Source organism: Psammomys obesus, unplaced genomic scaffold, assembly GCF_907164565.1.
Source record: "Psammomys obesus unplaced genomic scaffold, mPsaObe1.curated_primary_1811, whole genome shotgun sequence".
NCBI classification, from domain to species: Eukaryota; Metazoa; Chordata; class Mammalia; order Rodentia; family Muridae; genus Psammomys; species Psammomys obesus.
The window spans coordinates 2,047,421-2,074,113 of record NW_026596466.1 but is presented as its reverse complement, the minus strand read 5'-3'; the positions used below and the strand labels follow the sequence as shown (position 1 = coordinate 2,074,113).

Below are 26,693 nucleotides of genomic sequence, written 5' to 3'. Positions count from 1 at the left end.
TACAGAGTAAGTTTCAGGACAGCCAGGACTACACAGAGAAACCTTGCCTGGAAAAAAACAAAACCCAAAACAAAGTACTTTTGACCAAGCCTGAAGGCCCAAGTTCGAGTCCTCTGCCAGCTGTCCTCTGGCCTCCACTATGCCCAGGAGCACGCCCCATACATGGACATGAACACACAAAATAAATGTCCTTTTTCTCATCTTTATCTGCTTCATGCATATTAGTGTTCACGGGCTACGTTCATGCCTGCCTGGTGTTCCAGGGAGTTCAAAGGAGGATGTCGGCTCCCCAAGATCTGGAGTGCCGGCTGGGAACTGAACAGGCCCTCTCAACCGCTGAGCCGTCTCTCTAGCCCAAATAAATGTATTTAAAAATTAAAAATGACTGCAGGGGGAGGGGCACTCGGCAGGCAGAGGTGCTTGCTGCCATGCCGGACGACCTGAGTTCAAGCCCCAGGACCCACACGTTGAAAGGCGGGAAACCGGAAACCAGCTCCCACAGGTTGTCCTCCTGACCCTGACGCACACCGGGTGACATGGCCACACAATAAACAAATGGTATAAAGGAAAAGGGGCCAGGGATGTGGCTCAGCTGGCAAGCTGCCCGCCCAGCAGCCCAGGGTCTATCCCCCTTGAGGACAGATCCCCCAGTATGGCTCACATACACAGAAGAGGAAGTTCAAGGCCACCCTTGGCTACATGGCGAAATAAAAACCAATCTGGGCTGCCCCAGTCTCTGGCTCCGAAATAAATGAACCGGTCATGTGGTGATACGATCAAAGTAGTCAGCCCTGGGCAGGCTCAGCGACATCTCAGGTGACACAGACCAGCAACATGGAGGGCTTGAGAGTCCCACTGCAGAGCCTTGCCAGGGTCCAGAGTTGGCCGCGTTCAGGATCCTCACAAGCCAAAGTCCCTCTTAAGACACAGCAACCGAGTTCCTGCACCTCATCTATCTCCCTGCACCCCCAAAACTGCAGAGTACTGAAGAGCACTGTCCCTGGCCGAGACACACTCAGAGACCCTTCCGGTCTCCCCGGGAAGATGGAGGTACAGCTGTCCAGAGCACGGGAGAAAAGCCAGGAGAGTGCAGCCACGTGAGCACAGGGCGGGGGCTAGGAAAGCACACAGCCACATGAGCCCAGACATCCAAGGACCAGGCGTGCTAGAGTCTCGGCCAGGCAGCCTCGGAGGGGACAGCGCCAGGACCCAGAGGCAGATGGGGCAGGGCCAGCAAAGCTGCCTGAGGTGAAGCTCGGGGCTGCGTACAGCATCGAAAAAACCAGTCGCAACACAGGAAAACCCTCACCAATGTCAAGTGGCAAGAGTGGACAGAGGTGGGTCGGGGGAGGGACGTGTCCCTGGCCACCCGAAGGGTCCTTTCCCCAGCGCTACAGTACACAGACACACTTGCCAAGCTTTTACTCCCAACAGTACGAGACTACACGGGGGGGGGGGGGGGGGGGGGGGGCAGGGAACAAGCCACCTGCAGATGGGGACACCCAGCCAGGGCACTCCTCACCACCACCTCCACCACCCACCCCCAAGCCACGGAGGTCTCCCGCTGACTGGAACCCTGCTATGATGGTCAATCCCGCTGGCCTGGCAGGATCTAGAATTCCTGAGCAGCTCAAGCTCCGGGCATGTCTCTGAGGGGTCTCCACAGAGGCTTCCCAAGAGGTAGGAAGACCCATGCCCAAACTCGGGCACAACCACCCCCTGGGCTGCGGGCTCAGACTGAGCGAAGAGCAGCAGGACCAGGGCGTGGCTCAGGAGCTCTTTTAGGCAAGCCTACAGCCTAAATCTGATCCCCGATCCCTGGGACCCAAGCGGTGGAGGGGAAGAACAGATCCCTGCAGCTGCCCTCTGACCCTGACGCGTGCATGCATACCCACAAAACAAGTCAACAAATAAATGCAAGAAGAATGTTAAGAGAAGAAAGGGGCTGAAGAGACAGCTCAGCAGTTGACAGAACCTGTCCCATCACTGTAAGAACCAGAGGTTAGGTCCCAACCTAACCTCAGGCATCTTGCACACGCTTGTAACTGCAGCTCCAAGGGACTGGAGACAGGAGGATGGCTGGGGCTGCCTGGCTGCTGGCTGAGCCAAGAAGACATGCGCCCCAGCTTCAGAGAGAGACCCTGTTTCAAAGACACAGTGGCGAAGAAATGGAAACAATACCCAGTGCCTCTTCTGGTCTCCACAATGCACACATACAGACGCATGTAGGTCAGTCAGTAAACCTTTAAAGGACATAGTGAGGTGAACCCCAACATTCGTCTCTCTCCTCAGGCGCCTCACGCTCCTGCTGCCATGATTTCCCACCCTGATGGACCACACATCCAAACTGTGAGCCAAAATAAACTACTCCTTCCTTCCTGAGATGTTTTCGTTGGCTATTCCATCAGAGCCACCAGAGAACTAACACACACACACACACACACACACACACACACACACACACACACACACACTCCCTCAGGCATAACAACAGCAAGATGACAGCTGGGGAGACAACCAAGTTGGTGAAGTGGTTGCTGTGAAAATGAAGACCTGAATTTGAATCTCTACAACCCAAATTTAAGAACAATACAAGCTGGGTGTCCGTAGTGCACACCTTTTGGTCCTGGCCCTTGAGAGGCAGAGGCAGGTGGATCTCTGTGAGTGTGAGGCTGGCCTGGTCTACAGAGGGAGTCCCAGGACAAACAGTGCTCTGTAGAGAGACCCTGTCTCAAAAACCAACAACTAAATATAAACTGAGCACAACAGCACTGGGGATGCCAGCGCCGGGGAGGCCCTCGCTGGCCCTGAAGCAGTGAGCTCCAGGGTCAGCCACAGACTGTCTCAAAAGACAAGCGGGGGCTGGAGAGATGGCTCGGCAGTTGTAAGCATTTGCTTTTCATCAAGAGGGCCGGTTTCCCAGCACCCGAGGCAGCTCAGAACGGTCTGTAACTCCGGTTCCACGGGATCTCATGCCCGCTTCTCACCCCCAAAAGCATTAGGCACTCATGTCTGCATAGACACACATATAGGTTGGCAAAACATCTATTATACATAAAAAATTAAATCAATCTTTTAAAAATTGTGGAAGAAACTGAGGAAGACAGCTCCAGCCTCTGGACACACACTTGTGTATAAACATGGACATGTGAATGTACACACACACAGAGATACACACACACACCAATGGCCAAACTAGAGAGGCTGTGCCCAGGAACCATGGGTAAAATGCAGCTCAGAAGGGAACAGCACAGATTGAGGCAGAGCCCAGGCACAGAGAGCCACCCAGCGTTCCGCAGCTGTGCCTGGAAGTCAGAGCCTGAGCTCATGCTTCCTTGTCCCAGGGGAGACGCCACGTCAGCCAGGCTCACACACTCCCAAGGGCTCAGCCATCTGGGAAGGGCACATGCCGCCAGTCGCCAGTCTCCATCTGAGACCAGCTGTGGGTACAGCACTTGCTGCTGGGGCCCCAGAAAGGGGAGCCGCCTGGAGAGCAGCCCAGTCGGGGCCACGAACCTGTACACCGACTGAACTGTCCTGGGTGACCTCCTGTCCCGAGTGTAACCTGCCTCTAGACACCAATTCAGAGCACCAATCCATGCCTACCGCCACTCTGCAAACTGGCTAGCTCCCAAAGAAAGGTGACAAGACTGTCACACCTGACCCCATGCTGAGAGGCTCCACCTCTACCCACATCACTCTGCAGCTCCCTCCCGGTGGCCTCTAAGCTCTGCTCTCAGCCACAGCACGAAGCCAAGGCCCTGCCCTGGCCTGTGTCATCGCTGCGTGTCAGCCACACGCATCCTTTCCCCATCCTAGGAAGCACACACCGCTCCCTCCACACGGAATGCCCTTCCACTGGACTATCCAACCCAACCGGCTCCAACTGCTGTCTCCTCCAGGAAGGACCACCCTGACCCCCTCTCCTCACCACACTCCTCATTTATCTCCCTCCCTACGCTGATCAAAGCATGACCATTACGCTTGTGGCTGATTCACCATCCAGCTTCCTGCCCCTGACTGAGGCTACTGCGACGCACTGCTCAGGTTCCAAGCACGCCACCCATGGCCATCCATATCCTCTCTACACCAAACTGGACAGAGAGAAACGCAATCAACAAACAGTGAATGCCAGGAAGGAAAGAGATCTGAAAGAAGAATGAGATAAATAGAAGAAAAGGCACCTGCAAACACCCTGAGGCAGGAACCTGGCAAAGGAACAGTGAGGAGGCCATGAGGAGTCAAAGGGAGTGAACAAAAGAGGGAGCAGAAAAGGAGTTCGAAGTGGTAGAGGCCCTGCCTAGAATCCCCCAGTGAGGGGCGGGGGTGTGGCTGAGTTAGGGCAAGTAAGTAGAATATACAAGAGTGGTTTTCATTTCCAAAACTGAAAAACACAAACTTCAACCACATCCTCTTCCAAACACACACACACACACACACACACACACACGCATGCACACATATGACCCTTGAAAGCACAGGTGTTTTAGATACTAAATCATGAGCCACTCTACACACAAGAAAATACTCTACCATGCCACAGAACCCTAGTCAGGGTAGAAGACTTGTCCCTAATCATTCCATCCCAGAATAAGCAGGTGCTGCTACTAACCCCCATCACCAGAGGACCAGGTTCCTTGGCTAGGTATCTCTGTCCAGATCAAAAGGAGCAGTCAGTCAGTCAGCAAACAGCCACCAAATACCACCCACTTAAGACACCTCTGCTGAAGAAATTCAAAGACAGGGCAGATGAGGAGCACATCCTAATTCAAAATCCAAAGTGTCAGGTGCTCAGAGACCTAAGGACATCCAGGGATTAGCCAGGGACAGTCAACAGGGGGGCGGGAATGTTCTTCCAGGGAAACAGACAAGGCCAGCTGGAGCACCAGGTATTGTAAAGAAAGATACTGCCAGGGCTGGGTCTAGAGAGGGCGTACCCCTTTGATCCCAGCACCCCAGAGGCAGAGATAGATCTCTGTGAGTTCAAGGCCAGCCTGGTCTACAAAGCAAGTCAAGGACAGGTAGGGCTCTGTCACACAGAGAAACCCTGTCTCGAAAGTAGCCCCCGAAGCCCACCACACAAAAAAAATCAGTGCTAGGAACGAGGTGTAATAGCACACGCTGAGCTCCAGCAGAGACAGGAGGATCCCTCTGAGTTCAAGGCCAACCTGGTCTGTATACAGAGCTACATAGTGAGAACCCCGTCTCCAAAAATAAAAACCACCGCTAGGAGGAAGAGCCAGGCTCAGTACTCCACCCCTGGGGAGAGCGGAGGCCCTGAACATGCCCCAACATTACAAGGGGGTCAGAATGAGACAGAGCTCCTGGCCTTGCTAGGCTGTCTGGGACAGGACTGAAATCAGTCCAGGAGAGAGGCCGTAGAAGGGGCTGCTTCCAAAGAGCACGGAACCTGGAAGGCAGCAGGAGGCAGGCCAGGCGGGGAAGGGAGGGGCCCAAAAGATGGCAGGTGATGGCACACAGCTATGGGTGCCTGGGCTGGAACCTGCAGGAAGGAGGTTCCTTCCGTCGTAGGTGGCCTGGACTGTGGTCAAGAGGCTGGGATCATGAAACAATGCCTGCCTTGAGATGTCACACAAGTAAGGGCCAGCTGGACATGACCTTTTCCTGGCCTTCACCAGGCCGGCCGCCAGGCCATCACAAGGCCACACTTCTGCAGCTCCGACACCTGAACCACAGGCCTTTAGCACAGCAACGGCCCCTGACCTTAGCTGACATAGCAGTCAGAGCTCAAAAGAGCGGACAGATCTCCAAAACACACGAGGACTCACAGACGCAGACCAGCTTACCAAGCTCTGGAAAGGACCCAGACCAGCTTACCAAGCTCTGGAAAAAGAGCCAGCCTCGCTATGGACAAAAAGAAACAAGCCCAGGGTGGTGGCTAATTACACCCATAATGCCAGCACTTTGGGACGCTGAGGCAGGAGGATCAAGTTTAAGGCTAGTTTGAGGAAGGGCCAGGAAGGTGGCTCAACAGATACAGTGCTTGCCAAGCAAATGTGAGGACAGAAGTTCGGGTCCCCGTAACACTCGGAAGACCTCACGTCAGAGCCCCTGCAATGAGATAGGCGGTGGGGATCAGGGAGTCCCGCAAGAGCCCACAAACCAACTAGCCTGGTGTACACAAGGCAGAGGGCCGGGACTGACACCCAAGACTTTAAAACATGCATGTGGCACACACACACATCCAGAGACTCACACATACACAAACACACACACAATAAGTAAATAGATAGACAGAAAAGAAAGTGGAAAGGGCAAAAGAAAAAGGAAAAAAAAAAAGCCAAGCCAAGACATCCCAGCAGATAACACTGTTTGCTATACAAGCCTGATGACCGGACTTTGATCCCCTGAACCCAGGGTAGAAGGAAGAATCAAGTTTAGGAAGTTGTTCACGGATCTCCATATGTGCGCATGGCAAGCACATGTTTATACATTCATACCCAAACACGTTTGTGTGTGTGTCCACATCCTGATAATGAGAATTTTTTAAAACGCAGCAGCAGAGGCCAGCGAGCTTGGTGGGGTGACTCAGAAAGTAAAAGGGCTATGATGGCCCCTCCTGTGGGCACTAGCACACACGTGACGTGTGTTCACACGCATGCACATACATTTTTTCCCCCGGTTATAAAGGCTCCAGTAACGCCTGTCAGGGAGCGGCGTCTGCCATTCACAAACACTCCCTCATTCACACTGACACGGCGGTGCCCGGCCCTACCCCGCTGGAGAACTCAGAATGGGAGGCGCAGGGCCAGCATATTCCCAGGAATCTCCAGGGCAGAACAGAGCGGCTCAGGCACGGCACACAGGTGCTTCGTGCGAAAGTATTCCACGCGGCGCTCTCGACACAAAAGAGAGCAGGCAGAGACTTAAAATGCCCACCAGGGAGTGGGGACCCAGCTACTGTACCTGCTGGCATGCGCTCCCCATGGAATGTTAAAGGCCGTGAAAAAAAAAAAAAAAAAAAAAAAAAAAACGAGACCTGTAAAGAGTCTGCCTTCTCAGGAGAAACACCACACTGTGATACGGGAAGAACGCATGAGGCCAAGGCGCTAGCCACTCGGCGGGTGGACGCAAATTGCATGGGGAAATGAATTCAGGGAGAGCCAGGAAAGCGTTCGGGGTGCTGGGAAAACAATGATCTTTTTCTTCGTTCTCCTCTCCTGCACTCTGCAAGTCTATATGGATAATGGAAAAAGCAATCACGGTCTCAACAGCAGCCAACACCGGCAAGTGGGGAACGGGCGCGCGGTACTGAGGGGTGGGGGTGGAGGGGGGAGGAGGGGAGGCTTGGGAGAAAAGACTAAGAAAGCACCCACCGGGAGTGGTGGTGTGGGCCTTTCATCTCAGCATTCCAGAGGCAGAGGCAGGTGCATTGCTGTGAGTTCAAAGCCACCCTGGGCTACATAGTAGGTTCCAAGCTAACCAGAGCTAGGGTGAAACCCTGAATTAAAAAAAAATAATAAGAAAAAAAAAAAAGTGGGAAACCAGCTAACCAGGCGTGGTGGCATATGCCTGTAATGCCAGCACTCAGGAAGGCAGAAGCAGGCTGACTGCTGCGAGTTCAAGGCCAGCGGGGTCTACAAAGTGTGTCCAGGACAGCCAGGACCACACAGAGAAACCCTGTCTCAAAAAACCAAAAACTGGGAAGCCAGAGGTCAGAGACAGTGAGGCACATAGAACCAAGAAGTAGGGGTTAGGCCAGGTGGCAGAATCCCAGCACTAGAGAGGCAGAGGCAGGTGGATCTCTGTGACTTCAAGACTGCCTGGTCTACAGAGCAAGTTCCAGGATTACCAGGGCTACAAAGAGAAACCTCGTCTTGAAAAAACAAACAAACAAACAAACAAAGAATTAGGGACTGGGGAGATGGCTCAGAAAGTACAATACAAGTGCAGGGACTTATGTAAAGCAGGACGTCAGCACTCTATAACCCCAGAGACCCTAGACGGGAGGTGGAGAAAGAAGATTCTGTGGAAGGCCCTGGGCCAGCTAGGCTGGTGTCTGCAGCCCCAACAGGAGACCGTCTCGGGCCAGTGAGGTGACTCAGTGTTTAGGTAAAGGTGCCTGATGCCACGCCTGAAGACCTGGGTTCCATCCCCAAAACCTACACGGTGAAAGAGGAACCATTTCTCACAGCTGTCCTCTGAGCTCCACGTGTGCACTGCGGTACGCTACACAGGTGTGTGCGAGACACACACAGAAATAAGTAAATGCAACGAGAGCACCTGTCTCAAGCAAAGCAGAAGGCAGAGCAACCCCCCGAGGTCGCCCTGTGACCTCCATACTTGCACACCGCACCTGTACCCACATCCACACCTGAAGACGAAACGTAGGCGTGGGACTGGGCCCGGGGCAATTCCCCACAACAGAGGAGAGAGATCCTAGGTTCAAAACCCATCTAGGCAACAGAGCACATTCAGGTCTGCGCACACTGAAAAGAAATGGGGCTAGGGGTGTGGGTCCTGCTCGCTTCGAGCCCGTGGTCACGGCACTCAGCAAGTGGAGACAAGGGGATCAAGATCATTTCTGGCCACAGAGTGAGCTGGGGTCTAAGATTGGCCCTCAAAAAAAAAAAAAAAAAAAAAAAAAAAAAGGAGTGGGCCATAGCTCAAGGCAGAGCACCTTCCTGTTTTGGGTATGAGACCCTGTAGGTTCAACTCCCAGTACCAACAAAACCAAACCAGAAACAAACAGGACCCAGCACCTACCTTTGGCATTGCTCAGCGACAACGGGCGTTCCTGGTCGACCGGCCCAGGCCCCAGCCGGCTGCTGCTCCCGCTGTCCTTCTGCCGGGCCACGGCCACGGCAATGCCGACAGGTGGGTGTCTCACTTCGGCTTCCCCCTGGGCACCAGAGCCCTCCCGCCCAAAGGCTTTGGCACTCTCGGGTCTCTCTGGGTCCCGCTTCAGCTGCCGGCCCCCTCCAGCTGTGGGGACCCCTGGGTGTGTGAGTCGGGCCTGGGCCCTAGGGGGACCCGCAGAGGTCGGCGTTGGTTCAGGTTTCATGGTGCCCAGGCCTCCAAACGGGTTCTTCTTCCCACAGCCGCCAGGGCCCACAGCCACGGCCTCGCGAGCGAAGCTGCCGCTGTATTTGATGAGGCTCTGCATGGCGGAGGCCTCGCCCGGTCCATGGGCCGAGGGGTGGAGGTCGGCCCCGGGCCTGCCGCAGGTGGCCGGGGCCCTGGGCACTGCACCCCCGGGGTCCAGGTAGGCCTTTTTGGATGCTGTGGCGACAGCTGCTTCCTCTTCGGCTCGGCTGGCGTGGTGGTGCTGGGCTGCCAGCACAGCCATCTGTGTGGTGGCAAAATTGCCCAGCTCAAAGGGTTTCCACTTGTGTTCCGGCCCAGGTGGTCGGGATGGTTCCAGGCCGAAGAGCTTAGCCGCCTGCTGGGCTACGGAGGCGCTCGGGCCTCGGGGCGCGCGCTCACAAGGCCTGGGATCGGCCTCAGGCTTGAGCAGGTCCTTGGGGGGCAGGTAGGCGCGGGCGTCCGGGGAGGAGCGGGAGGGGCGGGCTGCTGGAGGGCCGTCGGACGGCGGCGGCCGCTTGAGCGAGCGGATCACTGAGCTCTTCTCCCGCAGGACCTCCGGCCGCTCCAGGCGTGGAGATCCAGGCGGGCCTTGCAGGACTCCGGGGCGGCCCGGCTCCCGCTCCCTGGCCCGGGCGTCGCGAGCCTGGGACGCTATCTGGATGGGTCCCACGCGCTCATCAAAGGCCTCCACAGAAGGCACGAAGGTGGGCGCCACCACGCGGTGCTCGCGGCCTGGTTCACGGAACACGGTGTAGACACCAGCTGGTGTCGAGGAAGGGGGCGCGGGAGGGCCTTTGGGGGGCAGTGGCGGGGGAGGGGGCGGTGGCGGCAGCGGGGACCCACAGGGCCTGGCCGTGGGCAGCAGGGCCTCGGCCCGCCGCAGCAGCCGAGCACTCTCCTCCTGCCTGGCTACCTCCTTGGCGCCTCCGCGGCCCAGCTCGGCCACCAGCCCCGCATCCACCGCACCGTTGCACAGGCTCATGGCGGACGGCTGCAGCGCACCCTTGGCTTTGGCCTCTGCCAGAAAGGGTGACAGGCGCTCGGCCAGCCGTGAGGGTCCCCGGTCCTGGCGGCCCTCGGCTCGCGCCTCCTGGGTCAAGTCCACCACGCCACGGGGCCCGGACACCTCCTCACGCGCCCGAGGGTCTTTCTTGCCGAACAACGGAGGAGGGTCTCCACCACGGCCCGAGCGATCCTTCCCCGTACCTTCCCGGGAGGTGCCTTTGGCCGGACCGCCTGAGTGGCCGCTGCTGGGGGTTCTGGATGAGGGTGTGTGAGAGTGCAGGGTCCCCGGTGCAGGCAGGTAGAAGCCATCTAGGGAGGAACAGACATAATGAACCAGGACCATTACCCACTCCTAACCCCAAGAGGGCCTCCCCTCCTGCAAGGGTGCATGGCCCCCAGAGAGAGAATGGGCAGGGACCTGGTCCCTTCCAGCTCATGGCTAGAAAATGAGCAGAAACCTGGTTTTAGCCATCTCATCCTCCCAGGGCCTGTTTCCTCATCACTAAGGAAGAAAGGCCAAAGGCTGTTTGTGGAGCTATCCAGGGCTTATTAAAAGGCTGAGGGTAACCCGGCTGAGGGGCCTTTGGGACTGAGTCTCAAAAAGGCACTTGGAGGTCCAGCATTCAGGAGATTAAAGCAGGTGGATATCAAGTCTAAGGCTAGCCTCGGCCACCTAGCAATGCCTAGGCCACTGTGGACTACTCGAAGCAAGAGAAAGAAAAGGGGCAGGGAGAAAGGAGGAAAGGAAAGGAGGAGGGGAGAGAAGAGAGGGTAGGTGGGAAGGGAAGGAAGCAGAGACCTGCAAGATGGCTTAGGTACAAGGACCGCTGTGAAGCCGGGGACCTGAGAGTGATTGCCAGGCCAGGTGGGGGCAGGAGGAACACCCCAAACTGTCCTCTGATCGACACACACCCAAGACGGACAGAGGGAGGAAGGGAGGGAAAAGATTCAATTATTGGTTTAAAAGGGGGAAAGAAAGAAAATACTGGTGAAGGTTCAGTATGGTGGTGCATATCTTTAATCCCAACCCTTGGAAGGCTGAGACAGATGGATCTCTGAGTTTGAGGCCAGCCTGGGCTACAGAGCTAGTTCCAGGACAGCCAGGGCTACACAGAGAAACCCTGTCTCAATAAATAAATAAAAGAAAGAAAGAAATACTGAGCCAACTGCGGTGGTGCACACTTGTAGTCCTAGCATTCGGGAGGCAGAGGCAGGCGGATCTCTGTGAGTTCAAGGCCAGCCTGGTCTACAAAGTGAATCCAGGACAGCCAAGGCTATACAACGAAACTTGTCTCAAAAGAGAAGGAAGGAAGGAAGGAAGGAAGGAAGGAAGGAAGGAAGGAAGGAAGGAAGGAAGGAAGGAAGGAAGGAAAATAAATACTGGTGAAGGAGCGGGGTTCAATGGTGGAGCCTCTTAGCAGCTGCAAGGCCCTGGGCTCCATCCTAGGGACCCTCCTAAAGAGAGATTAAAAACAACGTGGGAGATGCCTGGAATCCCGCAGAGGACCCCCACGGAAACCCCCAGGGAATCACTCGGCCACTCCCTCCCTGCCTAGCAACGATGCCACCCCTCCCTGCCCCCTCACCTTTCTGGGTATCGAAGATGCTGGGCTGACCCAGCTGGCTGAGGAGGGGGCTCCCGCTGCTGGGGGGCTCCAGGTGGCTCAGGTGGAGGTAGGATGGATACAGCCCGCTGGGCAGGTGGGAGAAGCCTGGGGAGAGAAGACAGAGATGTCTACACTAGCCATGCTTCCCCACAGCGATACATCCTTCTAGCATTTTCTTTTCCTTGGAAAAAGCCACAAGGGCCTGTCAGTCTCCTGGTACAAGAAACTGATTGGTTAACACCAGTTCCCATGGTGATAATGGTCCCTCCCCAAAGCCCTGCCACTTCATGCCTTCCTTGAGGCTCAGGAAACCCACAAAGGCTTGGATACAAGTTCAAATACATCAGGATCAAAGTCAGACCAGACCCAACCAGGAGCGGACCCGGAAGCCATTATTCTCATTTAAACCTCAAAAGCAACGCTGAGAAGACCACACACTCTTATCATCTCATTTTACAGATTAAAAACAAAACGAGAAACAGACTCGGAGTGGCCCACTGTCTAAGAGACCAAAAACTGCAGCCAAACCTGGCTTTGACCCAAAGTCGCCGGACCCTACAAGCACAGACCCTGGGTGAGTGGCCTTCATGGGCCTCCTCTGCTGTGTGCCTCAGAACTGATTGCTTGCCTTCTCTGGGAGCAGAAGCCAGGCCTCGCTAGCTGCACGGAGGGCCTCTTACGTTCCCAGAATGGGCTCCTACAGCGAGGCCCGTAGGGAAAAGGGCATGACTTCAGAAAGGGTGGCCACAGGTGACAAACATGCGTAACTAAGGGCAAACAGGAAATGAAAGTAGGACACTAGGGGTGGACACCAGGGGCCAGGCAAAGCTTCTTATGTCTGGATCTGGGGTGCTACAGGAGGACAACAGGAACAGCGTCCCCGGCCCTAGTTTAAGGTCTGGCTAAGGTCAGGGATCCCAGGCTTGTCCCTGGCCCTAAGGGCTCACATCTATTTCTCCACCAGACAGGACTATGGGTGGCACTCTGGATGCCTGCTGGACACGCATGAAACCCTGAATCTGATTTCCTAGCACCTACAGCCAGGGCTACACAGAGAAACCCTGTCTCAATAAATAAAAAAGAAAGAAAAAATACTGAGCCAGCTGCGGTGCTGCACGCCTGTAATCCCAGCACTCAGGAGGCAGAGGCAGGCGGATCTCTGTGAGTTCAAGGCCAGCCTGGTCTACAAAGTGAATCCAGGACAGCCGGGGCTACACAGAGAAACCCTGTCTCGAAAGAGAAAGAGAGAAAGGGATTTCCCACACCCCTCAGCCACCACACAGGCTGCGCTCTAGGGGCACAGGCCAGTAATCCTGACTACCTAAGAAACTACCTGAGGGCGGTTCAAGGCTCCTTTGGGCAACTTAACCACAAAGTTAAAACTAAGACCAGCTATGGTGGCACACGCCTTTAACTCTAGCACTCGAGAGGCAGCAGCCGGTGAGTCTCTGTGAGTTCAAGGCCAGCCTGAGCTATACAGTAAGACCCTTTACCTGTAAATAAATAAATAGTAAGTGGATTAATAAGTACATAAATAAATAAGAAAAAGAAAAATATATAAAAGGGGGTTGTCCAGAGTGGAGGCTTCACACATGTAACCCCAGTATTGGAGAAGCAGAGGCAGGAGGATTGCTGCAAAGGCCATTCTGGTCAACACAGAGAATTCTGGGCCAGCCAGCGATGCCCAGCCCACGAGCGACACAGTTGAACACTGAACCAAAGGTCAGCTGCAGGCAGTGGGTCCTCTGCGGGTCCCTTGTGAAGAAGATACTCTGGTTAGATCCCAGCCCCTTTCCCAGACTGCTGCAGAGATTGAGAGGACCAAAGAACACAGTTCTGGGACCAGGTCATGTCAGTGGTATAGCTGTCAGCATCTCGGGAAGGACTGAGGAATGGGCTGGTGAGACAGTAGAGGTAGCCTGTGCTATTCCAGGCCCTGCTCAACACTCAGGAGGGCTGAGCTCACAGGGAGGCGGGGCTTACGCAGAATCCCAGCCCACAGCAAACACCCAGAAGAGCCGCAGCCTGTCCAAGACCGATGGCTTTAGTGACCTCTGTTCAGGAAAGAGTGCACTGTCACGCCTGACAGAGACACCCTCAGCTACAGCTGGGCAGATGCAGCAGCCCACAAGCCCATGCTGCTGGCAGCCATTGTCTCCAACCACAGGAAGGAGAGAATGGCCCACACAGCCGAAAGCAGGCAACAGGGGCCTCCCAGAACTACAATGTCCTGGATTCTAGGTGAGCCCACAGGGTCTGCCAAGACATAAGGGGACCCTAAACTCAACCAAGCGATACCCCAAATCTACCAGAGACAGCGGTGTGGGAGGCATGCCTCCCAATCACGGGGCCTTAGGTTCACTCAATCCTCAGTACTGCCAAAAAAAAAAAAAAAAAGAGCCCAGAGTATCCAGGCCAGAGGCGCCTCACAACAGTTGTGTGTGTGTGTGTGTGTGTGTGTGTGTGTGTGTGTGTGTGTGTGTAAAAGGTGGGAGTAAGTGTGGGGGGCGTTCCACTGAATACACACCAGTCCTTGCCATCAGAGCGCACACCACACAGTCTGATAGTCACATTGGCAAACCTTTTGTCTCCTACCAGAGAGCAGTGGGGACAGAAGCGGCTGCGGGGGCAGCCTTGGAAGGAGGAGCCAGGGGGCTGGGGTGAGAGGCTGCACACAGAGACACAAATGCTCGTGCAAAGGCCCTGTGGTAACCAAATAAGCACTTAGCACTAGAAGGGAAACAGAAGGCCATGGCGAGAAAGGTTGGTGTTGGGGACATAACACTGCCGCCACGGTGGAGACAGCGGCTCGGCAGCCCTCAGCCCCTCCCATCTGGCCCACTCCTTACCTTCATGGGCGTGGGCGGCCCACAGCTGCACCATGGGCAGGTTGCTGGGGGTGGGGGAGCGGAAGGAGAGGTCAGAGGGCAGGGATACCGGGCTCCCCTGAGACGAGGCCGAGGGCCCCATCCCGCTGGCCACAAAGCTGCCCAAGAAGGCCTCGCCTGCAGAGAAAAGGGAGGGGGGGTCCCTGTCAGGCAGCAGGCTATGCCACCTGGACCACCGTCCCAAGGTGCCACCCCCACCCCACGGCAAATAGCCTTCGGTGCCAGAGAGCTCAAAAGGCATCCTCGGTCCACGGCCACACCCTATGGTCCCAATCACCACAGTGACCACGGAAGGCAGCCAGACTTCCCAGCAACCCTGGAGAATGGTTTACCACCCTGGCTGCAGAGAGAAACCAGTCAGGAATGAGGTGGGGGGGGGCCCCAAGGACTGCCCAGGGCCACTGAGTAAGGGATGATCACTGGAGGAGGAGCTCATGGTCTGAGCTCAGTACAGCACATCCTTCAGAGCCCGACATCCCCAAGGACACCGCAGTCACCCAGGATTTGCAAGGGCCTCTCCTTGTCCAGTGTCTGCATGTGCCCATGGACCTGATGGGGGAGCTGAGGCCCCTGCACACCCAGCAGGTCATCTGAGCCCAACCTGAGAGGCGGGATGTGTGGATTGGATCACAAAGTGAAACAGCTAAAGTCAGGAATGGTGACACACAGCTATATTACCAGCTCTTGGGAGCTGAGGCCAAAATCGCAAGTTCTGAACCAGCCTGGGCTACACGCTGAGCCCTTGTAAGTTTTTAAAAGATGGGGCCTATCTTTCCTGACGGCTCGCATCTATTACTCCTAGCACTCAAAGAGGCTGAGATATGAGGACTGTTGCAATCCAAGGCCAGCCTGGGCTACAAAATAAGTTCCAGGTAGTCTGAGCTATAGGAAGAGACTGTCTAAGAAAAACTCCCAGCCTCCGTCTGGGGATGCTTGCCTGTTATACAAGAGGACCTAGGTTCAAACTTCAGCACAAAAGAAGAAAAAAAGTACTATTTGCAAAACAAAAACAAGGTAGGAGGCAAGAATTATTTAACAGACAATAATAGTAAATAGGCCAGACGTCCTGTGGGGGATTCAAACTCTCCACAGGGTACCTACAAGAGAGGGTGCAGAGCCCTGACCACACAGCTGGGCCCAGCACTCTAACCAAGCACCCACCAGGTGTCCATCCTGGCCGGTGTCCGGGAGAGCTGAGTAAGCTCCCAAGGGCCCCCCACCCCGTCCCTGAGAGGTGGGCACTGTCTGTGGACAGACAGATGTGTGTGGCTCAGACGCCAACTCCCTCCACCCCTTCTTAGCCACTGGCAACTCACAGACTCCACCCATATCCATACAAGGTCCAGTTTCCGGGTCTCCAAAGCCCCCCACCATGTAAGCCCTATACCCGAGTGCCCACTGACCACACCTCCCGACGGGGTGGGATCCCAAAATATAACCCCATGGCCTTTGAGCTCCACATGGAGACACTGAGACAGCAAGGGCAGGACTTCTTCATTCACTACTCCCAGTAGCTAGAGAGCGCACACACCCTCAGACCACCTGCCTATGTCCAGCCCCCACCCCTCACCAGAGTCCAGCGCCAGCTCCTGCGGCCCAAGGGCCCTTTCGGACAGTCAGCATGTCCATGTAGCCCAAGCCTGGGGAAGTAGGGCCTGGGGGCCCTGCCAAGCCCTAGGCTTCCTCCTTGATGTGGCAGACGGCGGGTAGAAGGCTCCGGAAGCCAGTAGCCAGGGGTTTGCGCAAAGGCTTACATCAGCCACCAGCTCTTCCTGCCGGGGCTGTGCGGAAGTACAGGGCGCAGGCCTGCCGCTGCCTGGGCTTATGAAACCCAGCAGGCAGTACCCCAATCCAGAGAAGCGTTGGGGCCCCGGATGCCACCAACGGCTCCCCCATCATCACCAGGAGCCCAAGTAGCTCCTCCCAGGCTGGGGGTGGGGAAGGTAGGGGATCCCAAGGACCCAAGCAGGCAAGACACTGCTGCTCTCTCTCTGCTCACAGAGTTGCAATCCTGAAGCAAGCACATCACCACTGAGTGGTGGCATAGGACAGCCAGTAGAGCTACTCAAGAGGCTGAGGCAAGAGGATGGAAAGTTCAAAACCACTCTGGACTGGAGTTGGAGGACACTAGTCAGGGCAACTCAAGACTGTCTCAATAAAAAGTGGAAAGAGCTGGGAAGGGTGGTTCAGCAAGAGAAACTACCTAGCATCTCCCAGTAAGAGACTTGGGGTTAGCTCAGTGGTAGAGCCCCTGCCTAGAGTCCCCCAGTGAAGGGCTGGGTGTGGCTCAGTGGTAGAGCCCCTGCCTAGAATCCCCCAGTGAGGGGCTAGGGTGTGGCTCAGTGGTGTAGCCCCTGCCTAGAATCCCCCAGTGAGGGGCTGGGGTGTGGCTCAGTGGTAGAGCACCCACATAGCATGATCACGGCCCTGGGTTCCATCATGGTACAAAATAGCTCCTACAGAGCAGTCACGCCAGGACCACCAGCATCATTGCCCTGTCTGACATCCTCAACAAAGCCACAAGCATAGCTGTGTGTGTCAGGTTCAGGACTGAGTAGATACCAACACACACCACAGAGGAGACCAAGGCCGCAGACACTCCACGCTGTGGGACATGGTAGTCGGTCACCGCATGTCACTCCTGAGCATCAGACACGCGGCTGTGGAGACTCAAGAACTGCAGGTTTTATTTTACGAAATCTCAATTCATTTAGACTTAATTCAGCCACGTTCTAGGCCGAAAGTCTTTTCCTGGCTAGAAACTGATGGGGTGGATTGTCCGTGTCCACAGGGAAGAAGTGGGACAAAGTATGATTCCTGGAGGTAGCAGAGGCCACATCCTAGCTCCCAGGCTCACTCTGATTGTGCGCGCATGTGCACACCTATTCGTTCACTCAGCATACACACACACGTGTCTATGTGCATACGCAGAAGTCGGGAGGATGTGGGAAGTCTGCCTCCTCCACCTTATTCCCTCAGACGGCATGGCTACAGGGCCTGGCTCTACACTGATAAACATCGAGCTCCAGGGCCCTTCTTGTCTCTTCTAACAGCCTGGCCACACCCAGTGTTAATGTAGGTGCTAAGATTTGAACTCCCACCTGCACAGCAAGCAGTTTTACCTGCTGGGCCATCTCCATGGTCTCTTTAGGCAAAGTCTCACTATGTAGCCCAGGCTACCCTGACCATTACGTATGCGAAATGCATAACGCTTTGATCATCCTCTCCCTCCACGCTGAGGTAAGATTCAAGAAGCTTCAACCTGTGAAATGATTTGAACTCCAGTGCCACAGGGAGCAGCCCCAGCTGCTGTCACAAACGGCTGGCTAAGAGACTCCTCCAAGGTTGGGATCTGAGGGTGTTCACCCTTCCTCAGGAGACCCAAGTGCTCATTAACGCACTAAGCATCATGGAATTGTACGTTACATGTGACATGTATGTTAAGTGTGACAAAAAAAAAAAAAAAAAAAAAAAGCTGGACTTGGGGCTCTGATTTTACTGGCTGACCAACCAGCCCCAGGACCTGGACTACGGGCAGGGGTCACATGCCTCTTTTGTTTTTTTTCAATCAGGTCCCCACACTTGTAACTGTCAGTTCTGCCAAAAACAAAAGCCCAGGTGCTGATCTGGCCCGAACCTGCTTAACCCCCGAGATCATAACATTCAAAGTGGAATCAAAACTCCAAGCCCTGGAATATTTTCCAAATTAAGAAATTAAAGACTTGAGTTCACACCTTTAATCCCCGAACTGAGAGGCAGAGGCAGGGGAACCTCTTGAGTTCGAGGCCAGCCTGGTCTACAGAGTGAGTTCTTAGACAGCCAGGGCTACACAGGGAAACCCTATCTCAAAACAAACAAACAAAAACACAAAAAGTCAGATATGGGGGACACGCCCATATCACCCCAAGGCTAAGGAAGTAGAGACAGGTGGATCCTGGGGCAAGGTCAGTCTAGTCTCCTCTACACCACTGAGAAACCCTGCCTCAAAGAAAACAAGTAGCTTCGTGAGGAATGATCCCTCCAAAGCTGTTCTCCAGCTTCCATATACATGTTTATGTGAACACACACAAGTACACCTATTCACACATACACACTTTAAATAAAAGAAGAAGAAGGAAAGAAGGAAGGAAGGAAGGAAGGAAGGAAGGAAGGAAGGAAGGAAGGAAGGAAGGAAGGAAGGAAGGAAGTCAGGTACACGCCTGTAATCCCAGAGACAGAGTCGAGGGGATCTCTGTGAGTGTGAGGCCAGCCTGGTCTACAAAGCAAGTTCCAGAACAGCCCAGGCCACACAGAGAAACCCTGTCTCAAAAACAAAAAAAAAAAAAAGAAAAAAAAAAACGGGAAAAAAACAATCGAAAGTACATGAGCTAGCCTGACTCCGTAGAGCATCTGAACACTATGCAAGAAGCACTATGCAAGAAGCTCCAGCCCCAGCACTTCAAGAGAGAAACAGGACTTCGGAAGTTGGAGGTTAGCAGGGGCCACCAGCTCAAAGTCAGGATGGGCTCCCGATTGAGTGTCTCTGTTCCTTGTGCAAAGATTTAATGACATTCATAAAACTCCCAGCTTTCCCAAGTCGCTTTCCTACACAGCGGGCTGTGTGCCAAGCGCATACCTCACCGGCTTCTGTAACCCCATCACGGAAGGAGTTAGTCAGGCTGCACCCAGTCATGAAGGAGAAAGCCAAGATGCTGCAGCTTGCCCCGGCACCAGGGAGAAGCGGGGGGAAAACCCAGACACCGAACTTCCTTATCCCAATAGATGGCAAGGGGCGCTCACTGTCTGTGGGGCTTGGGGTACAGTCCTCTTGGAAACCGTGACGCCACTGCAGAGACAGTGACACCCTGCCTGTGCTAGGGGTGACATCATGAGGACACCTGAAGCTGACCCTATTTATGATTTCGACCACAATCCAGAAGGGGCACTTACAATTCCAGAGAGAGACAACGGGCTAAGTTTTAAACCCCATGCCACTCTGAAGTGCCTGAGGAACCTTGCTGGCACCCTTCCAATCTATCTCTCTGTCCAAGGCATCGAAGCCGAATAGGGAACCCTTAACTCATTCGCCCTGGGCGCCCCTCCAGAGTTCCCTGCTCAATGCTGCACTGTCCGGAGCCCTTCTTGTCAAACAAACAGTCTCACAGCATTCCCAAGCAAATGGCGTGTGAAGAGTCCAGTGGCTCACACCTGGAAGGCTCACCCTTCAAAGCCGGAGGAGGGAAGGTCAGAAGTTTGAGGCTAGCAATGACTACATAGCTAGCATGTTCCGGGCATGCCTGGCGCCATGAAACCATCTCAAAAAGAGCGGGGTGAATACAACTCGATGGCAGCCTGGAATATAAAGTAAGCCCATCTTGAAGAGATAGATGAGGCAGACAGGCAGACCAGACAGACAGACAATAGGTATATTATGAGAAACAACAGTCACACTGCTTGTATTAAAGTGTGCTTGTGACAGCCGGTCAGTGGTGGTACACCCCTTTAGTCCCAAGCACTTGGGAGGCAGAGGCAGGACGATCTCTGTGAATTTGAGGCCAGCCTGGTCTACAGAACAAGCTCCAGGACAGCCAGGATTACACAGAGAAACCCTGTCTCAAAAAGAAAAACTGAAAGTCCACAGGCCAGATTCAGATCGGTGCTGCCTGCAGTCCTGGGGTCTCAGGCCTGCCGTGGGCATCCTGGAAGCCATCCACTGGAAGAAAAAAGGGCTTCTCGGCGCTACCCCTGGGACTCCGCACCTAAGGGCCCTTGCTCGGCAGCTGGGAATCCGTTCTCCGTCAGACAGCGGAAAGGACTCATACAGTGACACACAGGACGAGGCCCGCCCCTCCCCCAAGCAGCCCCAGCTGGTGAAGCAGCCAGACTGTTCACTGCCTCACACCCCTGTCTACCTGTCCTGCCCGTGCTGCTCCCAGAGGGAGCCAGCCACAGCCACGGCTCCAGTCCTTTCCACAGATTAGGAAGCAAGCAGGCGTGGACTCCTAAAAGCACACTCTTCAAGCCCCGGCTGCGGCTCACCTGTAGCCACAGACATGGTGGCTGGTGCTCCATACCAAGCCTGTCTCAACACCCCCCCCCCCCCGCAAAATAAAACAAACAGACCATGCTAGACACGGCTGTGATCCCGGCACTTGGGAGGTGGGGCAGGCTCAGTTCACAGGATCATCTTTGACTACATAACCAATTCATGGCTAACCTGAGCTTGCTCATAGAGCCAGGCTTGGGGGCGCAGCCCTGCAATGCTAGCCCCTGGGAGGAAGCTGAAGTTATCTGCACGCCCAGAGCGCTGCCGCAGTGCTCGCAAACAGCCCAGGAATCCTTCAGTGAGTCAGTGGGGAAAGAAATCTGTGGCACGCCTAGTCAGTGGAATATTATTCTGCCTTAAAAAAGAAAGAAAAGTGTGTCGTCCTGTTCAAACAAAAGGGCAAATACTGTGCGATGCACACGGTCATAAGGCATCCAGAACCATCAGCTGAAGCGAAGGTCCTGGGGTGCGGTGGGAGGAAGGAAGAGGCCAGGGAACAAGGCTGGCTTTCCAGGACGGACGCACGGAGCTGAGCACTTAGAAATGACAACAGGGAGGGAAGGGGGAGGATAAAACACAACCCCAGCACCTGGGAAGCTGAAGCAGGAGGATCACAGGTTCAAAGCCTGGGCTACAGGTTAAGTTCAAGGCCAGTCTAGACAACCGAGCCCCTGTGGCAGAATAAAATCAGAGCTGTAGGGGCTGGAGAGATGGCTCAGTGGTTAAGAGCACTATCTGCTCTTCCAAAGGACCAGGGTTCAGTTCCCAGCACCCACACAGCAGCTCACAACTGTAACAATTCTAAGGGATCTGACACCTTCACACTAATGCATTCAATTAAGTTTTGTTTGTTTTTTTTTTTAAAGAATCAAGAGGTGTGGACTCTGAGCTGGAGAGGGGATGATGGCTGCACAAATGAAGACAAAGGGAGGGGGCACAAATGGGGTGCATGGGGCCAGTAACTAACCTGAGCAGAATCCTGGGGTGCTTTACAATTTGATTGATTCCCATGACCGCTGTCTCGAGTATAATTCACAAAAAGCAAGACAAGTAAATGAGCAAGAGCGAGTCTAGCAGGGGTGAGGTGGCTCGGTGGGTAGAGGTGCCGAGCAAGCCTGGCGACCAGAGCTCAAGCCGGAGATGGTCCAACAGTGAGATGAAAGAACCGGCTCCACTCGGAAGGCGCGGCGGGCTCATTTCCGAGCGTGCACACTCATTCACATACATAATACAGTTTTGTTCTGGTTTGGTTTTCTCGGTCAGCAGGACACCTCCACAGCTGTGGAGATGGCTCATCGGGTGAAGGGCTCGCAGCTAAACCCGATGACCCGAGTTCGATCCCAGGGATCCACAGGGCCGAAGGAGAGGGCTGACTCCTGCACGCTGTCCTCTGACCTCCACGTGTGCACCCTGGCACACATCCACGCAAGTAAATAAAAGTAGTGTTTTTTAACAAGCGACTCCAGTAAGAAAAATCCCTCTCACCATCCCCCCAGCCTCCCGGCGGACAGCTAAAGCCTGGCTTCCGGAGGCTGCACTAGCTGCGTGACCCTGGGCAGACAATCCAACCTCTCTGTACCTTCCAACTCCCATAAAACGAGAGAGTGCTAGGAAACCAAGGGCCCATAACGTCCAGCCCAGGACGGTCCGACACTCACCAGGTGACCGGGCAGCCCAGGTGGCACTCTCTGGGTGCAGAGGCTGGGGACCTGTGGCTGCCACCTCTGGGCTCCCGTGCCAGCAGCAGAGGTAGCTGAAAGAACGGTGCTAGGGCAAAAAGACAGCCTTAAAAACCAGCCACACCCCCAAGAGGAGGGCCTAAGGGCTGGTCCCTGGAAGATAAAGCCCCTCCCAGCCTCCTCCACCCCACCGGCCCCTCAAGCTGAATGCCTACATCTGCAGCTCCCAGCCGCCCGTCCCACCTCTTCCTTATCTACGAGGGCTGCACCTCCTACAGAGACCCCACCGTTCCCAGACCTCCTGAGCAAATCCAAGCCCCTCACCTTCACCGAATCTGGGCAACCCTCCCTGGGATGCACAGCCCTTGCTTCGTCCCCACCAGACCCAGACGACTTACTCCCAGAGTAGAAGCTTAAGGTTTAAATAAAAAGAGAGGTCAAGACCAGTTTAGTCAGTGATATGCAAATAGGTACACTCAGCGTGGGCCCCCGGGCTCCACACAGGTCACACTCCAGCAATTACACAGGGACTTCCTGATGGAAAGAATTTATTCCCCCAAGGACTCTGGCCTGAGGAGTGGAGGACTTTGGGATAAAGAAAGTTCCAGGAATGGCTTGGGCAAAGGGAAGAGTCCAGAAGGAGGCTTTAACCAGCGGGAAATGAGGTAGGAGCTGGACCCTTGAAGCTTAAGGCCGTAGAACTTTATAGAGTCAGGAATTCCTTCTAGCGTGCAGTGGCTCACGCCTGCAAGCCCAGCAGGAGGCAGAGGCAGGCGGATCTCTGTGAGTTCAAGGCTAACCTGGTCTACAAAGAGAGTCCGAGTCCAGGACAACCGAGGCTACACAGATAAACCCTGTCTTGGGAGAAAAAAAAAATCCTTCTATGGGTTGACAAGATAGCTTAGTAGGTGAGGCTTGCTGCCGGCCTTTATGATCTGAGTTTGATCCCTAGGACCCACACAAAGGAGAGAGAGAAGCTAATGTCTACGCCCCAAGTTGCCCTCTGGACACCTACACCATGAAAGCTGCAGCGTGCATCACCCAGAAAGAGAGTACTCGCCATGCCGGGATATGGCTCAGCGGGGGACTGCAGATTTAGCACACAAGAAGCCCTGGCTTCTGTCCCCAGCACCAAACAAAACAAAACAAAGCAAGCAAACAAACAAACAAACTAGCCAGGTGTGATGGCTCCTGCCCCTCCCCTAACCCAGCACTTGGACAGCTGAGGCGGGAGGATTCCCAAGGAATTGGGAGGCCACAGACAATCAAATTGAATATCTCTGGTCCTCCCAATTTAGAGCCACACCCCTAGTTCTCCCAACCCCCACCCCACCCACGGTATCTTAAGACCCAGGGGGCAGGGGCCGGCTTAAGACCACAGCTGATTTTGTTAGCCTTTGTTTTGTTTTGTTTGCAGTGCTATGAATAGAACACAGCATTGTGCAGCCAAGCAAAGGCTTTACAACTGTCTGCCATAGCTGGGGGCTGTTTTCACCAGGGAAGACCTCGAGTCTCCCACAAGACCTTTGCTGATGAAGATGAAGCTTTAAAAGACTGGAATTCTTTGGGGTGGGGTCTGTAATCCCGGAGGCTGAGGCTAGAGTGCCTGGTGAAGGCAGGAAGATCAAGGGCAGCCTCACCTACAGAGAGCTATACCACAGACCTGTGCCACAAAGAGACCTTATCTCGAATAATAACAATGGTTTACTTTAAATTAGTGAATTAACTCTTCAAAGAATAGGGCTGGGTTTAGGCAGAGGCAAAACCAGGCGGAAACCCAGGCACCTAAGCTGCTTGGAGTACTCTCTCTTATGAGTGTACAAGGCCAAAAAAGAAAAGTATCAAAAGCCTGCAGCAGATATGCCGGAACTGAGAGCCAGCCACTTGTAGAGAAGACTGAAGCGGAGGGAGAGACCCTCAAGGTCAGCCACATAGGAACAGCTGTCTCAAAAAAAAATCAGAGGAAAAGAGTATCTTTCTATAGAGATAACATGAATTGTGTGTCTCCTCTCACACTCCAACTCCCTCACTTAACCTGGGGGTAGGCGGGAGGCCAGTAAACCCCAGCAATCCTCCTGTCTCCATGCCCCAAAGCACTGCACCTACCGGAAACACACACACACACACAGAGGCAAAGCTGGACCTGGCGGCACACACCTCCGACCCCAGCACTCAGGTGGCGGACCCAGGTGGACCTCTGTGAGTTTGAGGCCATCTGGTCTACCATCACGAGTTCCATATGCATGGAGGGCTCTCTCAGAAAAAAGAAAAAAAAAAGACAAGATGCAGAAAATGTGTATCGGTGCAGGGGCCTCAACGTATCTCACTACTTGCACAAAGAGAGAATGGTGGATGGGAAATGATCAAATATGAATAAAAATAGAAGCTCAAAAACAATTTCAGACTGGAAGGAGGGCTGAAGCCTGAGACTGACAGGCACCCAGCGCAGCAAACACAAAAGGAGGCCACAGCAGACACCTCTGCACAGAATCCCAAGACAACTAGAACGGGAAGGGAATCCCTAATCGCAGCTCGGGCCTCCTTCGCTCTAGGTGCTTCTGCGCCTAGATGCATTTAGCCTCCACACAGCCACGGAAAAAGCTATTAACAGCCATTTCAGCAGAAAGAACGGAGGGCAGTTAGACAAAACGTCCATCCCTCACAGCTAAGAAGAGGCCAAGCCGCCCCGTGTCCTCATGGCCGCTCTGCCACTAACGTGACGCTCTAAGAGATGCCAATCATGGGGCGGGGGTGGGGGACTCTGCCTACAGAGCCCCAGATTCTGAATGGCCCTTCGATCCCAGCACAAGGTGAGTTCGAGACTAGCCTGGTCTACATAGTGAGATTCTGTGGGCTCACGGGCAGTGAATGGCTACTGGGAGGCGGCGTGTCATTTTCGTCAGCGGTATGGCCTCTGGTGAAGTTGCTCGTGTGTCTGTGAGTAACCTGCCACCCAAGCTCAAGAAAGAAACTCTAGCCAGGCAGTGGTCGCGCACACCTTTGACGCCAGCACTCGGGAGGCTGAGGCAGGCAGATCTCTCCTGAGTTTATGACCAGCCTGATGTACTGGGTTGTTGAAGGACAGCCAGGGCTATGCAGAGAAACACTGCCTCAGAAGGAAAGAAAGAAAGACATAAAGAAAAAAGAAAGGAAGGAAGAAGAGAAAAAGAAACTATTAAATTGAGTGAGTCACTCACAAAAAAGCCACGAACCTAGGACTCATCTGAGTTTCAAAAGGCGGCAATGAGAGGGACTGGAATCCGTTATGTGCAGGAATGAAACCAAGAGTGGATAAAAGGAAGTATGTAACCGCCCACAAGCTGAACAACAGAAAGAATAAGCTGTGGTCCCCAGCACCACCAAACAGCGGGGGAGGGGCGGGCACAGCACCGACCTTCCAAAGCAGCCCAGGGACAGGGACAGGGACACTGGAGAGCAGTCAAGGTAAAAAGGGGCATTTTCCAGACACTTGGCCTCAGATCTGTCCCCAGCACACCCTTCCTCAGAAAGCTACTGCTGAACACACTCTATGAACAGTTGGACGTGACCCTCGAAACAGGAAGTCCCCGAAATCAAGGAACAACAACAGCTAGGTAAGGGAAGAGGGACCAAGCCAGTGCTGGAGTCTTCCAGAAAAGGCAAGGACAATTGGGTGGGGCAATAGATATGCCAGATATAAACTGTATCCACACAGTGGAAGGCAGCGAGTCCAAACAAACACTCCAGAAAACAGAAGTTAATTTTATTACATCACTGATTCTGGGAACAAAACTGACAACTTTATTACATAGTAATAAAACTGGCTTCAACATAGCCTGGCGCAGTGGCGGCGCACGCCTGTGATCCCGGCACTCAAGATCCCTGTGAGTTTAAGGCCAGCCTGGTCTACAAAGCGAGTCTAGGACAGCCAGGGCTACACAGAGAAACCCTGTCTTGAAAAACCAAAAATAAATTAATTAATTAAAAATAAAAACATTTACTAGTTCCCTATTACATATTGGGCACAGTGTGGAATGCTTTATTTCCATTATTTAATCCTCAAAAACATGTCTCAGAATATCCTATCATCATACACCATTTCGTGGGGTGTGTGTGTGTGTGTGTAAGTACAGACGTTTTGCTTGTACGTGTATGTGTCGTCTGCCTGCAGTGTCTGCAGAAGCCAGGGACAGATTCAGATCTCGCGGCACCGGAGTTACCTATGGCTGTGAGTTCTCATTTAGGTGCTGGGATGCGGACGAGACCCTCCGCGAGAGCAGCAAGTGCTCTTAGCGGCTCCCTCCAGCCCCTCCAGGGAGCCCCTCCGTGTTGTTCCTCTTTCACCTCTGCTTCTTGCCTTTTTCAAAGCTTCTCAGCTCTATCAGTTTGGTCCCCAGCACCACCAAGAAGTAGAAGGGGTGGACACAGCGTCACGACCTTACACAGTCACGACCTTACACAG

The 26,693-nt window shown here is 54.2% G+C and overlaps 1 protein-coding gene across 6 annotated transcripts in view; it reads right to left on the bottom strand.

Moving 5' to 3' along the window:
* Positions 1-26,693, bottom strand: part of Tnrc18 (trinucleotide repeat containing 18) — an 84,919-nt gene that overhangs the window by 49,413 nt on the left and 8,813 nt on the right. For 4 of the 6 annotated variants that reach the window (XM_055598470.1, XM_055598469.1, XM_055598472.1 and 1 more), the window contains 3 exons: positions 14,510-14,665; positions 11,640-11,765; positions 8,728-10,362 (listed from right to left, as the gene is read on the bottom strand). In XM_055598470.1, coding sequence (XP_055454445.1) covers positions 8,728-10,362; positions 11,640-11,765; positions 14,510-14,665 — 1,917 coding nt within the window. The remainder of the gene's footprint in view (positions 1-8,727; positions 10,363-11,639; positions 11,766-14,509; positions 14,666-26,693) is intronic. The other 2 variants (XM_055598473.1, XM_055598474.1) reach the window with 1 other exon arrangement.